The sequence below is a fragment of the Nesoenas mayeri genome (genome assembly GCF_963082525.1).
Source record: "Nesoenas mayeri genome assembly, chromosome: 3".
Taxonomy (NCBI): domain Eukaryota; kingdom Metazoa; phylum Chordata; class Aves; order Columbiformes; family Columbidae; genus Nesoenas; species Nesoenas mayeri.
Genome location: NC_137544.1, coordinates 34,682,543 through 34,700,318, shown reverse-complemented (window position 1 = coordinate 34,700,318; position 17,776 = coordinate 34,682,543). Strand labels below are relative to the sequence as shown.

General features: G+C 37.0%; 1 protein-coding gene across 1 annotated transcript; it reads left to right on the top strand.

Annotated features, from left to right (window-relative positions):
- Window positions 1–281: 281 nt before the first annotated feature.
- Window positions 282–12,698, top strand: LCA5 (lebercilin LCA5; the record flags this gene model as incomplete). The annotated part of the gene is made up of 7 exons (XM_080342128.1): window positions 282–556; window positions 3,312–3,841; window positions 5,302–5,439; window positions 6,671–6,767; window positions 7,895–8,040; window positions 9,890–10,028; window positions 11,893–12,698. The coding sequence occupies exons 1-7, from the start codon at window positions 358–360 to the stop codon at window positions 12,696–12,698; spliced, it is 2,055 nt and encodes a 684-aa protein (XP_080198254.1). The 5' UTR covers window positions 282–357.
- Window positions 12,699–17,776: the final 5,078 nt, after the last annotated feature.

Below are 17,776 nucleotides of genomic sequence, written 5' to 3'. Positions count from 1 at the left end.
GCATTCTTAGAGTGATGCCTGTCACATTTAATATAAATAACAAGGGTAATGTAGTACAACACATGGCATACAGTTATAGGAATCCTGAATAATTTTACAGTATTCTTGCCTTTTTTTCTTAACTAAACAGCAAAATCATTTTCATGTTTTTTTTTCTCTCTAAATTATTACAGAAAAACGCATTCTGAATGATAACTACTACTTGCTGAGCTGAACTGCAAAGATCTCATGCTTTAGAGATGAAGATGATAAACCCAAGGAAATAATCCAGCTGCTGCCATTGTGACAACTGAAACGTCCTTTGTGTCAAAATGAACAGTCTTTGAGAAAAATCTGGAAAGCAGTTAAATCTGAAAAATGGGAGAAAGAGTAAGGAGCCCAGATTCTGAACATGGCAGGAAATCAGATGGGGATAAAAATAGTGACTCCTATTATTCAGATGAAGATAATACATCTCATTCATCTGGCCAGTCGCCAACACTCAGCTATCCATCCACAAGCCAAGAAAAAAGAGATTACAAACCACAAACTTCAAACAGCCTTGTGCACTACCAAGGTAGGTAAATAGCAGAAATTGCTGCTTTGTAACTACTCCAAAGAGTTAATTATCTTTGAAAGCTGAAATAAAAGTGGGAAGCTACCATTATGAGAATCTATAAATAAGGTTCATGTGAATTATGTTATAGATTGCAGGTAGACTGTAACTGCTCTATTGACAACTGAAATTAACCTGTTCCTGCATAAGGAGGATTTTTGATGATTTTCTTAACTTTTCATATTTTTTTTACAAGTAAATGTGGCTGTTATACTGGACTTTTGTTGAATCATGCTGATACTCTCTTTTTGTCTTTGACAAAAAGAGACTTGAGGCCAAGGACTCAAGGCAAGTCACAGAACTACAGAGTGGTTGGGGTTGGAAGGGACCTCTGGAGATCATCTAGTCCAACCCACCTGCTAAAGCAGGTTCACCCAGAGCAGATCGCACAGCAATGTGTCCAGGCGGGTTTTGAATGTCTCCAGAGAAGGAGATTCCACAACCTCTCTGGGCAGCCTGTTCCAGTGCTCTGGCACCATCATAGTAAAGAAGTTTCTCCTCACATTCAGATGGAACCTCTTACGTTTCAGTCTGTGCCCATTGCCCCTCATCCTGTTGTTGGGCACCACTGAAAAGGGTCCTTACTATGCAGTCAGTAAAACAGAGACAATTGTTAAAACTTCACTGGCAAAATACCCCTAAAGATATCTCTCTTTTGAAAGTCTAGTTGACTAAGCTTTACAGTGTAATACTGAATACTTGCCAACAAAAAAAAAAAAAAAAAGAAAGACCACTAATGCGACAAGAGAGAAAATGTCTTGGGTGAAAGTTAGATGCGTGTGGAAATGAAAAGGAAAGTTTTGCTTGGTCCTTCCTTGAGGGTAAAATATCCCCAATTTGAGACAAAGCAGCTCCACTTGGAGCTCCCTCACACACCTCACCTTCAAAAGCTGCTGTCGTGGTTGAGATTGTGGGGAAATGAACAACCCTACAAAAAGGGAGAAAATGGTTGTACAGGTCCTGCACTGAGGTAGGGATGTGAAGCCTCTCTGGCACACTTTGATAGCTTGTTCCAAATAATTGCACACGTTTTCTGGTGATGTCAGAGCATATGCTGCCTTTCAGAAGCCAGTGCTCTGTTTCATTCATAAGTGCTTGATTAGCCTGTGAGTTGTTTGGTCAACATTATGATCCAGAGTGTGCCAGAAGATCTAAGCGTAACTACTGAGGTTGTCCAGGGAGCGTATCTCTTCAGATCCTTGACAGTGATGTTGTCCTGGTGCAACTGGTGTTTTGCTGAGCTTTTCCGTGTTCAGAAGTGGCATCTTCTCTGTATCAGTCATGGGTTAGCTTTCTCAGAAACAAAAACTGCAGTTCCATATGCTATTTAATTTGGAGGGGAGAAATATATGATTAGTTATTTGATTATATAGCCAGGATTTAACATAATTATTACATGAAGGTATTGTGAATGTCATGTTATTCTTGAAAGACACTAGTACCCAATTTAATTACATGGTCAAAAGTGCAAACTTGGTATTGGAATTTTCTGTTCTGCCCCAAATGTGGAGAAATTCTTGAAGGGGGCAGTGAGAATTCTCTTAGTTGGGGGTAGAAGTGGCATCATTCCTGCAGTGCATGTATTAGATAATGTTTTCATACCTAAATGTGACATAAGTGTTACTTGTAAAGGAAAAAAAAACCTTCTTATGTTTGCCCAAGCTGTGGAAAAAATGAGCATCAAACAGAAAATGAATGAGTATTTGTGCAAAATGTTTGGAGGAAATTCTACAAAGGTATTTTACAGCTGTTATTTTTGCTGTAAAATATTTGCTGTAGAATAGAAACACTGAAGGGAAGGAAGAATTTGCTGTTACACACACTCACTGTCCGTGTGTAGGTAACTGCGCTATTGCTGTATCCCAGCTTTCAAGCCTGAATTATAAGCTGCTGCTCAGTATGTTTCTTCCAAACACTGATGTACCTTAATGAATTATGCACACTCTATATATTCAGTTGCTTTAAGAGATATTTTTTGTTGATTATAATGCTTCATTCTTTGAGTGTGGCTTGAGAGGCAAATAAGATAGAAACAAAATGTGTAGCATTTATCTGCGGGGATGATAATAAAATAATAAGATCAAATAGGAATGAGAGTGATGCATACTAGTTATCAAATAAGGATACTATGTGGAAAATAACTTGTGATACAACAACACATTTTTCAGGGAGAACTGAATTTTCATGGGATTTATAATTTTGCTTCAGAGGCTTTTTGCATTGAGCCTTGAAATCTGCTGTTTTGTCTGTAATCATGGCAGCTGGATTTGAAAATACTACTGCATTTGTCTGAGAGAATTACATCTTGCATAATACATAACTAGCTAACGCTCAGCTAATTGTTGCCATTTTAAAAGCATTTGATAATATTGTATGCATAAGAGTACAGTGTTTCTAAAACATTTTAATAAACATCATCAAATATTACCAAAATATGACTGCTATTTCTGATACTATTTGCAGATTATTACTTTACAATGGTACTATATTAATGGCTGCTCTTACAGTAGATCACAAACATAAATTCCATTTTTTTATCTATCAAAAGGAGCATAAATGTATCATATATATGCTTTTTATTGTCTGGTTTGAAAGCTGCAATCTCTGCTAAGTATGGTAAAATTGTTTCAGGCAGTGCGCTTTTCCAAGGAGGATGTCTGAATAGACAAATTGCATTGTCTTGTAGTAAACGTGCTTTTTATTTTTCCTCTCTTAGCCACAAAGAAATTGGTTTCCAAATATGCACCGAGCAAAAGAGGAACACAGTGGGGTTTCTGCTCTCAGAGCCTCACTAGAGATTCTCCTGCAAAAGATATAGATCTTGTTACAAAAAGAGTTCTTTCTGCCAGGCTGCTGAAAATCAATGAGCTCCGAAATGAACTGACTGAACTCCACATCAAACTGGATGAGCTGCAGAAGGAAAACAGGGCACTGAAGAGGCTTCAGCACAGGCAGGAGAAAGCCTTGAATAAGTTTGAAGATACGGAAAACGAAATCTCTCAGCTCCTTGCTCGGCACAACAATGAGATTAGAATATTAAGGGAGCGCCTACGAAAATCTCAAGAGAAAGAACGTGCAACTGAGAGACGGCTGAAAGATTCAGAAGATGAACTGTACAGAACAAAAACTGCCTTGCAGAAACTGAAAAAGCTGTCTGCAGATAAGCACCTTGCTGAGAGAGATGACCTGGCAAAGAAACTGGCCTATGCAGAGAGCAGGCTAGAGGACAGTGAAAAAAGAATTAAGGTGAGATGATTTTTTTTCCGAAGAAATTCTGGTACATATATTTCTTATCATAATGAGCTTCATGAATTGCATTTTTTCACTGTTGTGGAGCAAATAGAAAAGGATGTATTTATTTTTAAAATATAAGTAGCATCAAGTGAAATATTTCCAAGGTGATATATAATCACCACTAACATACCTGGTAGTCATGCATTCAAATTTCTGCTTACAAATTAAGTATATTTTGTCAGCATATATACTGTGGACTTGTGCTTTGAAGCGTTTCTGTAACTGGTAATAACATTTCAGAAATGTATGTGGCTATAATACAACTTTCTGCAATCTGATTTATCCTCTTGGAGGGGAAGCATTTGTTAACTATTTTCTGGGTATTTAGGGAACTGTCTACTAAAATTCTAAAACAACACATGCATAGTAATTCTTTCTCAATTTTGTGAAATGCACTTATGGAATGTTTGATTGTCCACTATTGTGCACATCTGAGAGCTGAGCTGAACAAAATTACAGCATTTTTTTAATACCAAAATGAACTTTAGAACATTTTACAATATCTATTTTAAGAACTTCATGCAATATATTCTAATTTTTTCAGCAAAAATGCTTACATTTTTGTAAACATATCTACATTGCAAATATGTCTAAAAACTCATTTAAAAATAATTATGTTAACTGTTGGTAGTGGCATGCAATACTATTTTTTAGCTGAAATTATGTTGGTCATTAAAATGGTGTTAAAGTTTGATGCCTATATTAGTAATTAAATGTAAATTACATTACAGAGATAATAGAAAGAATTAAGCTGGAAACTAAGCTTTCATGAAAAATAAGTCCCCAAATACCAAGATATAGACTGCTGAGTTACTCAAATCACCTCGTCCTGTAGTGTCACCATCTGGCATCTGTAGTTTTATGATCAGGTATTTCAGCGTGTGTAGGGCTCGGTAATGTTAAAATGAATCATGCTCTAAAAAGCAAGGGATTTTCTTCTACTTTTTTTGCCTTCTTTCATCATCTCAGGTTCACATAAAACAGCTATTGCAAGGTGAGGGTATGTCAGTGAAATCACAATCACAAATTTGTTTCTAGTAGAATTTGTTTTTATCATCTTCCTTCTAATCCTGCCCTTTCAGGGAGGTGTCCTGCTTCTTAACCATCAGTTTGAGATTTGTCTGAAGAGATTTGAAGATCCACTGTGCCAAAAGCCTTGCAGAAAGTAGTGGGTGTTCCCATTATGTCCTCAAGTCACCTCTCAATACTCCAGAAGGATGAGCTGCAGCATCTGCAGGTGTTCTGTCTGCCCCCTCAAATTTAGGATTAAGGGTTTAACATGTATTCAGCATTAGAGCAATGGTGGAGCAAATATCTGAATCCAAGATGCTGGTTTACTGTAATTCTACTTAAATAATGTGACTATTAAAAAGTGCTTCAGTTATTAAAAAAATACTTTGTCTTAATTGAAGGATCTGGAAAAAAATCTTGAATTGAGTAGCAGCAGTTTTCAGCGAGAGTTACATTCAAAGAAAAAAAAGATGTATGAGACTCAAGAAGAAAATAGAGTTCTCCAAGAAGAGCTTAATCAACTAAATCAGAAGCTGAAGGTAAAATGGGGAGCAATATGAGTTGCTAACCATGTTCTGGCATTTTATCTTTGGAATTATCTGTAATCGGGTTGGAATAGTTTACCAGTGACTGCACTCTCTGATGTGTATTTAATTATATACCACATGTGAGTTCTTTTCCTGCTTTAAATTGAAATGTTCTGTGCTCTGACCTTACAGTGTTTATAGCAGGAATGTCTCTACGTTAATCATTATTCTTAGCATTAGTTAAGAAAAGCAGGATCAAGTATATAGCCAAGTGTTGTGACTAAACCACAAGATCTACTGGAAAATGAGGTTTTGAAGGCTTGTTTTTTAAATTTAAATCTGCAAGTATATACAGTACTTTATGTTACTAATGTACTTGCATTACAGCAGGCTTGTGTAAAGATTAATTCCATGTGTTTGTGATATCCATGTGTGTTGCTAAATTTGTGCAAAGGTTTATTTGCATCTTCCATCCCATTGTTGCCCAAATTCTAAATTTAAGAACTGAAAATGTTTTTATGTTCTACCTAGTGAGTAGAAAAAAAAAAAAATACTTGCACTAGAGTACTTAGTTTCTAGGAGAATTTCCTTGAAACCCTGAGTCTCAAACTTACTTTTATAATTGAGATGCACCAGTTTAGCAGGTTACTAGCTATAAAGCAAGTCACAATAGCATTAATAACTCAAAAACTTACTTGTTTAGAGTGTTTTAAGCCTGATTTGTTAGTGGAGAGTTTAGTATTTTGCAAATATTTTCATTATCAGATGATTTCTGATAACTCACTGTTAATTTTTTGTATTTTATTCAATAAATGTCCTGATAGAAGAATATGCCTCTGCCCTTATGGTGAAGTGGGTCTCTGTTCCATGGTACTGATGTGCCCTGTGACAAGTAACATTGCTAGCATTGAAATGTTTAACTGTTTACAATGCTAAAAATTCAGTTGTGCAATCTATACATACATTGTAAGTCTTATTCAAGTTACGGAGGCATTGGCATTTAGTTTAATGGAGAGATGCTCTTTTTGCTAGTGATTTTTTGGGGAAGAAAGTTCTATCTGCTTTCTTATAGTATAAGTAAAGTTAGGAATGTGATTGTTCTTAAAACACAGGCTGTAATTATTGATTTTCTCGTTCTGTTTCTATGTACAACATGTACTTTTAATTTAATTTACAGCTTTACTAATGACTAGGAAATGGAATGTTAGTAACTCATTGTTATACCTACCTTTTTCACTCACAGGAAAAAGAAAGAGAACTTGAAGCAAAAAATATATATGCTAACCGTATGTTGAAGCTGTCACCAAGAAAAGACATGGATCTTATACAAAGAAAAAGGGGTAACTTATATAAAGCAATAAAGGCAGAAAAATTAATAGCGACACTTTTAAATTATTCTACTAGGTTATATCATGCCATTCAATGTCTGATGCTGCCACTGCTTGTTCAAGAACGTTGACTTTTTTTGCACTGCTCTCAACACAGCGCTGCTTACAAAGAAGGACACTGTGTTTGTTCTATAACTGCAGCAGAACCAAACCCAGAACTTTACCAAACAGCACTCTTAATTCCTTTCATACCAGATATTCCTGGCTGAAGGAGGAGGGGGAGATTATTTACTAAATTAACAGATCATAGATAATGTTTACATGACAATTTACAGTCTTTAGAAATATGTAAAATAAGTAGAAGTTCACTGCTGTGAATATTTTGGTGATGGTTTTCATTGATTTTTTTACTAATTCAAATATACTGTCTGTCAGATGAGTTGCACTCTTTTTTTCCTGAAAGAGTACATATGTCCCAGAACATAATCTTTGAAAAGTATCAGTGCAGTGATGTGTTCTGGTGTAAGAAGGCAGCCTCAGGCCTTACACTGCCCACATAAGTATGTGTGTATGTTTTTGTGTCTCTGTGTGTACTTAAACTGTTTTCATTGAATCAGTAGAATCTGCTTGTCAGAAGAAACAGGAATTTATAGGACTGTTTTAAATATTTAACGTCAGCATTTTAAGCAGTTTGTCTGCTGCTTATTTTATTATAGATGCTCTACTATTATTCCATTTTAGGTTCAGATTTTTAAAAATGTCCTTCTGTAGAGATAAGCATATGTGTTTCAAAGATGCAATTAAGTGAGTTTTAATTTTATGGGTTTGCTTCTCTACATGAAGCTTCTGTGACAAGCAGTAAGATGAGTGAAATATTTTTGGGGGATTTTTAACCAACTATTAAGTATACTGTAATGACTTTAGATCTTTAAGGCTTTAAGGTCTTTATTTTTTCAGCAGAAGTTTTGCGTGCAATTTTTTCTTAATTAGCTTTTACAGTTGCTGAAACAGCTATGTGAAACTTGTCAATACCGATACAGTATATTATGTTTGCTGCAAATCATTAAAAATGAGAGATGGGTATATAGTGAGATATTTTCAAGTGAAAACATGATTTAATTTGTTTGTATTTTCTACAGCCAACAACCAAAATATTAAAAAAGGAGCACAGCTCACCAAAGGTGTACAGACCAGTGGGTACTTCTCACCAGTAGAATTTCTTCCAGAATCAGAATTTGTCTGTGGTGACACAGTAAACAAGAAAGAAGGGATTCTTCCTAAAAGAGTGAGTTCCATAAAAATTTGAGACTTGCTCCAGATGACTCATCTGTCAGACCAAATGTTTAATGCAGAGTTTATATTTTAGAAAATATGTGTAAATATACAAATACAAATATAAATATATAGAAAATGTAATTTAGAAAACATTCTGATCTTTAAGAGAAGCTCTGCCCTTCCAGAAATGTCATACTCCTTTTTTGTGATACTTAGTTCGTCGTATTCTATGTCTTACTGATAACCATTAGCTCAGTTTGTTTCTTTTTCTGCCGCTGTCATTTCAGTGAAGTTTTTAAGACTTCATTTTGGTTTTGTCTCCCTTCTTTATTTCTAATGCTTATTTGAGCAATCTATTGTAACAGTGCTGGCTGCCTTTTTTTCTCTTTTTGCATTGGTCTTAATTATGGTTTCTTTTACTTTCCAGACTTATTTCACAATGCATAAATCTAACACTTCCTCTTATTGTCATAGTCCTGGTATTTCTTCTGTCATTTTCCCAGCTTTGTTGGTTTTAATTTCCCTTTTTATTATTAAAAAAGTGCCATTAGAAGTATTGCAAATACTTCCATGACCTCAGCCTAAAATCAAAGAAATTCAAAAGGTATTAAAAATCAGAATGATACAGATTATGGTACAAATTGTACAGATTCTGATTACATAAGACTGGGACTGTTTGTCAGAAATAATGCTCTGATGATGGTCTAGACTGGCTTCCTGCTAGGACTGAAGCTTTTTTCATGGTTGTTTCATTCATATGTTCTCTCTTCCAAAATCCTTTCTCTAAGTATAGATGTAGTTTAATGTATACATTCTTCCATATACACTTTGGTGTGTGAGTTATGGAACTGCACAGTTGGTACAAGTGCAGCTCATGGAGTCCAACTATACGTTATCATACAAACTTCTCTAGTTTGTGTATGGCCGTTGCTTTTATGTAACGTAGATTAGGTTGGGGTAGCCTGTACTTTCGTCTGTTTTCTAAGTCAAGCATTTTAAATACTTTGCTGCCATCTCTTTATGAAGTCTATTTTTTTAATGTAATAATGATAATCTTGTACATGAAGGGAAAATACATGAGGGTGTTTTGGCTAACAGCTTGATTTTCTTTCTTTGTGAAGTAGTATCTGTTTCTCTTATTTCTATTAGAAGTGTATTTAATCTAGTAGTTTATCTTACTCTAAAATAAGCATAAGCTACAAAGTTAGAATCCACATGTTGGATTACACTGGTTTCTACTTCATGGCCACTACTTTTCTGTGTTAGTCATTTTTACTGCTGGCATTAATATATTTTCTGCAGGTTCTTTCCTTTTAAATGTGTATGTGTACTCACTAGCTGATTTTTTTCAGTGAAGATTAAACCTTTCTATTTCACTGTTTGTTGCTTAATACTCTATAACTTTAAATGCCATCATGGAACTTTCCGAATCAACAACCCACTCCAGTAACAAAAATCGGTTTGTGGAAATAGAGGGTAACTAATTGTTTGCTTGTTAGAAGAATGAAGTGGTGGGGTCTGGCCTTCTATGAAAGTTCTTGAAAAATACACCTTCTGATTTCTAAAGAGAACTATCCTAACACAGTGGTAATTTTGCTTTGGAGCTGAAGCTTTCCTGAATGTTTAGTAAAGAGCAGAGCTGATTGTCTCTTAATTTTGTTTCAGGTACGTAAAACTATGTTAGAGACAATAAGATTTTAGGACCCAAACCCCTGGCTTGGTTTAGGTGACTTGCTCATTTTTATGTTTAGCAGTAAGAATGTGATTCCAGAATGACACAGAAGTTCAAATGATTTTGTTTGTTTCTTCTACTGATTATTTTTCCTGATCAGTTTCTGTTTTATATCAACTTGTTTCAGGAAAAAGAAACTAAAGACAAAGCATGGAAAGAGCAAGCAGACCTCCTAAGACAAGACCAAGACAGGGAAAGGGAAGAGAAACTGAAGCGTTTTCAGGAAATACAGGCTTTAGAGGAGAGGGTTCAAAAACTGCATGATGGTAAGGAAATGGGCAGCTGGAGGCTGGAAAATACACCATAGAATACTAATCAAGTGAGGCTGCTAGTTTCTTGTGAGAAGAGCAAAATGATTTTGCAGAGATCACTACAGTGGAAAATTATTTTCAGTTACATTATGCAAAGAGAATCAGAAAGAAATACGGGATATAGAATAACCTATGCCCTGTACTCAGCTGTGATTAAGTATGCAGCAGCAAAAATTACTGTCTGTCAAACTGTATTGAAGCCTGAAAGATTTTGCTTTACAAAACAAGGATGACATAGCAGGTAAATGCTGATGTTATCTCTGACTTTCTAGATGTTGTTGAGGTAGGCAGTAGATTTTTACATTCTGCTTTCCTTAATATGGCCTGCTTTTTCAGTACATATACACTTCACTTGTATCATTTGAAACTGTAGTTTCTCTTTTCACTAGTGGTTATGTGAATCATTTGCTGTGGCTATTTGAGAAATGTCAGTTTCTACCATTATTTTAGTACTGCTTTTTTATTCATTTAGTTTCCACAGCATCTTAATGATTTTTATTCATAGATGTCTTAATCTAAACTATTTCAAATTAAATTAAATTAATTTTAATTTAATCTAAAGTATTTATAAAGATGGACTGCACCCTGTCGTGTTAAAATACTCTTTCAGTCAGTGATTATAGTTAATGAACAGTAACACTTATTCTAGATGACAAGGAAAAATTCTAAAAGTCTATAGCTGCTTTCAGAGGTAAACTCTGTGTAAAATCTTCAACCTCTGCTGGCATCAGTGCACAACCTACATAGGCCAAGAATGTGCTGTGCTATATGTCTAAGTAAGATGGTTTGACCACCTTCCCCGTCTTACAGCATAAGCTGCTATTTTCCTCACCTTACTTTCAGAAAGGTAGCTCCTTACTTAACTTTGTATAATGCTACACTATTGAAAAAAAAAATCTATATGTGTGTTAAATTTATTAACTGACCTGTTGCAGTTATTTCTGTAAGCTGCATCTGAAGTGCAATAGGTAACATGGAACTTTGTGAAAACATCAGTCCGAAACTTGAATAACGTGTTCAAAGGGGGATGCCAGTATGTTGAAGGGGCCAAGTACTCATATTCAACTTTTGGCCAAACACACGTCTGTTGTCTTGATAGAAAAATATTTTGAAGAGAGAAATATTTGATAAGGTCCTTTTTTCTTATACACATAACTTTGCAGGTTCTGTCTACAGGTTTATTAAGTAACAGTTTTGCACCTTTGGTGTCCTATTATAGCTGTGCAAACTGACATTGGGTATTTGCACAGACACTCTCACTAATGCACAGAACACTTGTGTAAAGGTGTTTTCTGTACACAGCAGATGCAGTATATTTTAAATCATTCCCTACTTGAAACTGGTAATGACTCCTATGACTTTATGGCCTGATAGCTTCACAGGAATAGTTCCCTTTATGATAAAAAAAACCCAAACATATATCGCAGAACCATTCTTATGTCAGTAGTGCTGACAAAGAAAAATGGAGTACTGTGTAAGTGAAAACTATTAAAATCGGTGATGTTGTATTCACCTCCATTCAAACCCAGGAAATGGGTAGGCAGTTGGCAGAAATTAAATACCTCTGAAAATTCTAAAACATGGATAATGTCCTAATCCCTTTGGAATATGACAGTAAACTTTTATATCTTAGCAGAGCACCTGGTGTGAATTTAGTTGTAATTTTTGAAGAATTTATTTTTGCAGTAGGAAAACCACATTATGCATAGAAGAACATATTAAAAACTCCATGACTTTTGCTTGCGTTATTTTCAAAATATTCTTTTAAAGGTATTTTTAAAATAAAACATGTCAAATGACATTTAAACTTTTCCTGCAGAGTGGGAAAGGGAAGAATATGACAAAATGAAAAAGGAAAGCACCTTTTTATTGGAAAAAGAAGAGAAAACAAAGATGGAAACACAAATCCTCAAACCTGGAGTAGAGAGAGAAAGCGCTGAAATGCTGGAAGAGCGGCGAAAAAGAGAGTTCCTGCTTGCTAAAATGCAAGAAATTGATAGAGAAACTCAAAATGTGATGAACATGAAACCTGCTTCCCAAGCACCACTCATAAATACAGCAAGAAAATCTGATTCTCTGGAGAAAAAAGAAAAAACTAATCAATTATTTGAGATTCCCAGGAAGGTCACTAATGGATTTCCTGTGGATGACAGCCGGGATGATGCCACAAGAGAACAAGAGCAGAAGCAACGAAATCTAAGGAATGTAGATTTAACTAGCGAGTTAACATTTGGTAGTTATGTACCTTCCTTTGGGAAAGCATCAGGGAGACCAAGTTGGCTTACTGAAAAAAGTGACAACTTAGAAGAAAATGTTAAGGAAACTGCAGATTTCAATAGCAGGAAAGAAAAGAAGTCAAATTTAATGGAACAACTCTTTGGAAGCAGTGCCAATAACAGCCTTCTTTCTAAAAATAATGATACAACACCTTTTGACATAGATTGGAACTCTGGTAAGACTCTTCTTGTTGATAAAAACAGTACACTCAAAGTGAAAGAAGACAATGAGGTTTTTGGTGAAGGAAGAAACCTAAGCAGACACCGTCTGCAACACATTACAAGCAAACTAGGAGTTAAAACTCTTGGTTCTTTAGAAGATGAAATTGAAGAAGTAATCTTACAATGATCATATTTTTTTGTTTCATATGTAAATACTGAAAAAATACTTTCATGTAATATTTATTAGATACAGATTTGAAACATTTCAAATATATTGTAAAGCCTTATGAAGGAATAATTTACATAAATGGGTTTATGTATAGAGGAAGGATGCACTTTGATAGAACAGCCTAACCTACATGCAGAAATTTTTTCTGCAATGTAATATCCAAATACAGATGTTGGAGATCTGGCAGTGACTCTTTCGGCAGAAGGGCAGAGAAGGTGTCCTGAGGGACCTGGATAGATGAGGTAGGCGCTGGCTGACGGCTTCAGTCAATCCAAGAAGACACTTTTGCCCCAACTTGGGCTCCGGACCGACTGTCACTGTTGCTGTGTGCCACCATCTGACTTGTGCAGCTGTGGCTCAGGCCCAAGAGGCTCGGCAGTGCGGAGCTGGTATGGATGCCAGAGGAAGGGAGGGACTTGCAGAGCTTAACAGTCACTCGCACCCTTTGCTCATACGCTCTCACGCATCCTTCACGCTCATTCTCCCTCTTGCTCTCTTGTGTACTCGCTCTCTCCCCCCCCATCCTTCTCTCTCTCTCTCTCTCACTCTCACCCTTTGCTTGCTCTCACCCTCCCTGTCTTGCCATCACTTTCTAAATTTCTGAGACATACTGAAGTGTAGTGGTATGTTAAGTAAAACTGCACTTCTCACAAGGGGTCATTATTATCTTATTTACTGCAGAATGAGCTGGCTAAGAAGGTGGCAAGCTTTTATGTGGCAGTGCTGGTATTCAGGGTAGCTGGCAGATGAGCACATCTGCCTACCCAGCATAGGAAGTGTTGGGCTTTTTCACCTGTAGGCTGCTCACAGTACACTGTGTTTCATTTGGAGTACTTCTAGGCCTCAGATATTTTCTTTTGCAGGCATTCAGAGCACCTCTTAACTGTGCCAGGAGAAGGCATGCGTAACATGAATGTCATGAAATGGTTAGAAGAGACATACCTAGGACAAAGGCTCAGGTAGAAGGAGAATGTTCTACACTGCAGTCATGTTATCTCTGAGAACATCAACAGAAACACAACTCAGGAACAGCTGATCTCTTTCCTGCATGGGTTTTCCATAGACCTTACTACCAAATTTGTCTAACTGTTCTTATATATTCAGGTTATATTTGTTATATAATGCCATTTTTTAGTAATTTCTGATTTTTCTATGTAAAATTCCAATAATTACTAAGTATTTTTTTAACAAAATAGTTTCATTAAATGACTTGAGTAAAATTTTGGTGTGTAGATCATCTTTAACACAAAGTTCTGACTTTTTATATCATGTTATTGATATTGGGGTGGGGAGGGAAGGTTGGTAACAACATTGCTAATGATGTTAATCCCTGCATGGTGCCATGTACACAAATTAAGAAGGTGGGCAATGAAGGATTTAGTAGACGCATTCCAGAAAATAAGCTGAAGGTCATTCCTTACTGGAACAACAGATTTTGAAATGCTGCTCTGATATGCTCCCTACGAGTCTTATTCAAAACATACTAAAATACAGAGAAAAATTCTATTGATTTCTAGATGCTTTGAGCCAAGATTTCTCTGAACACAATGGCTCTTCTGAAATGAAAGGCTGGTGTCTGCATCATGCAATAGCTTTGTTTGCTCCGTCATTCTGAAAGAAAATTAGTCACAGATCCAGACCCAGTGTGTGGGACCATTCTCACTGGTAACCCTGTAGCGAAGAGCAACTCATGTTCACCTGCTTGCTTACAGCCCAAATTATATAGGTTATAATATTAGAGAATTCAGCTGGTTCATTTTGCTTGCAGATGGTCAAACTATCAGGACGGTTGTGACCAGCAACAGTGAATTTAACTGTGTTACTCTTCTGCAGTGACTTCTTTGGGAGAATACTGTGGTGGTAAGAGATACAAGTCTGAGGTTAAACACTGTGGGTATTTGTGAGTGGATGGTTATTTGTCTTAATTTTCTTGTCCTAATTGTGAGTGACTGCTGCCCTCCTAGAAGACAACACTTTGCTCCTGAAGATACTCCTGGGGTGGGTTGCTTATGTTTCTTCCCTGTGGTTGAGAATTCTAAGGCATAGAACAATTATGTAACTGCTAGAGTTATTAAGGATCATGTAGTGAATGGAGAGTTGTTTTTTGTTTCTTTGCAAGGCAACCCATTAACATCTGGCGAATTCTAACTATCATGCTGAACTGATGTGCCCTTCTGTTTCAATTACAAATGTGTAGTTTCTAAGCTGTTTCGTGTAGTCAGCCCCTTCTTAAGTTCACAAATGTTCACGTCTTGTTACCAGACCCTTCCTGAAGCAAACAGCTGTGGTGACTTGCACAAAAAACAAACATGTATGTGCATTAGGAAGGTGGAAATAAATTAATCTGCTGGGAACAGTATCACAGGTGTAGTTTTCCTTTTCCTCTCATTGCTGTTTATCTCTACAGCTTTTCTTGCTGTGCTTTCTAGTCTTAGGGTTTCTTGTATGCCAATACTGTGACAGTTACAGTGCGTGAAGCCAGCGCTTTGATAGGGAATCTTCATGGGGGAAACCTGTGGGTGCTTCTAACATCTGTAATCCATGTTTCTGCCTTTGAGTAACAGTTTTCCACTGACTGGAAGCAACTTTTGCAAGGTCTCGAAAGGGTCTGTGGACTTGAGGATTTGGTGTATTGATCTCCTGTAGTCCTCATGACTCTTGGTCTCAACTACTGTATCCAGGTAGTCTGCGTGTTGCTTTTAGTGGTGGCAGTATTTAATAGAACTTGACTGACTGCAAAAGAATCTGTCTTTTGTGGTAAAAAATAGGTCACAAATCCTTTTATGATGACTTGTGTATGATTTTGATGTTTATGTCCAGTTGTAGACTCTGGTTGATAGATGTTCAGGTCATATGGCTGTTAAATCTGTTGGTTTTTGCTTTCCTTCTGAACCACCAGAGATGATGGGAGAAATTCCTCCATTCCAACAATAAAAGATCATTAGAGTTGTGTTTTAGTGGAATACTCAGAGAGATTGTTACTGCCCTAGGAAACCTGATCTTCCAGTTCTGATCTCCAGTAGGGTGGTCATCAAAAAAAAGGTACAGAACAGGAAGTTTTAAGAATAAAGATTTTAAGAGAGGAGATGAATGGTGGAGGGAGCATAGTAGATCTCCTGTAATTCAGGAGAAGAGATATAAGCTATAGGAGGTGAACCTGGGATGCCCTTCACAATGCTGAACTGAAGCCTGAAGAACACTTCAGTGGTCAGAAATGTGAACTGGGAAATGCTTAAACTTATGGAATATTTTGTCTCAGATCTGTGGTATCTTTGGGCTAGCTAAAGAGTAAAATAAAAAGTAAAATCAGTGATGTTTTTTCAGAGTGCTAATAAATACTGTGTGTCTGACTTTGCTTCACCTGTTGCATACACGCCTAAAGATGTGAACTGCAAATCTATAATGCTTTTAAAATGGGGACTTCCCTTGGAGAGCATGTTATTAGGCTACTTGGTACACTCAGGTTTGTTGCTGATGCTGGTACAGACGATCTAACCCAGCTAGCCTGGAGCCTATTTGCACCGTCGGGAAAAGGGAAAGAATATCAGATCTGCCACATTAGGAATTTGTTCAGGGAAATATCCTGGGGCAAATAGCCAAAGAGCATCAGCAGGGCCAGGCTTTTGCTGTACTTGTGCCATAGAGAATGGGTCAGGTGAGCCTTTGCTGTTGAAGAAAATAGTAATAAATTCTGCGTAGTGCTCTAAAGCGGAGACCAGCAAAAATCGACACGGCAGAAGCGAGCGCCTTCAGGAGAATTGTGCTGCCAGCTGCAGGAAAAGAGGTTTTGTTCCTGGAGCTGCATGGCTTTGCTAAGCCTGACCTCTTGTTCCGAGATAACAACTTTAAAAATAAGAGATGCCCTGAGTGACATTGCTCATTTAAAAAATTCCCTTTTGTTGGATCAAATTTAACATAGTCTCCTATTTCGAATTATCTCTTTGATTAGCTGCAAAGTTTTGATATCTGCAGGAGAACAATTGCATCAGTGTGCACTGTCAGCCGGGACTTGTGGCTGCTGGGGAGTTGCTAGGATACCTCGCTAAAAGGTACGATTCACTTGATTAACCACCAACCCAGTTTGCATGAGAAATATTTTTCCTATCTTTTGTTTTGTGCTGGCTTCAACTGTGCATTGGATGTGCATGTGTGTTTAGAGCAAGCTACAGGTTGATTGTCATGTGTCTTTAGCCTGCTTTTGATGTGCAAAAAAGCCTCTGTGCTCCATGGCAAAGAATTCAGGGCATTTATAGTAGCAATTCCAGTAGTCTGTAAGATGAGCACTGGTTCCAAAACAGAACATCAACCATAGGGAACCAAGGGAAGGTCTGACTTTGGATACACATTCCTGGCATATAGCCAAGGCTTAACTTGATATCTGTGAAGATGCAAGGGAATTTTCCATGTCCCATGCATTATTTTCTTTCCCTGCTTTGAGCAGGAGGTTTGGACCAGATGACCAACCAAGGTCCCAACCAAAGCTGTTCTATGATTCTGTCATCCTTGCCACATCCCACTGGTGTTAGTGCTCCCTTCCAGCAGAAATCCTTTGCACAGAGCTCCTTCGTGCTACTTACACAAAGTTGCCTCAGCCACCTCCTGTGTGTCCATCTGTTCTTGGATATGACAGCATCGTATTCAGGACACAAATCCTAACTCCACTTTCTCTCTCTCCACAATAGCTGCTTTGTGCATGCACATCCTTCCAATACCCTTTTTTCTTCATCTTCCTGTTTCCTGAAACATTTTGTTCAAACTTTGTCTTCACCATCTTTTGTCATTATTTCTGTGAATCTTCCCTTGTCCTGCAACCCTCTTTCTTTTCTTTCCCTCTAACTTTCATAAAGTCCTCTTGCTGCTCCCACTGTGTCTTTCTTATCAAATGACCATCACTCATTGAATGAGTGTCTTTCTTATTGAATGACAATCACTCATTCACTCTGTCTGAACAGGCTTCTGCTTTTCATCTCCTAAACACCAGTTACCTTCTCCCTAATATGCCTTGAGCTCCTTTTCTCTCCAACACTTGCTTCCTC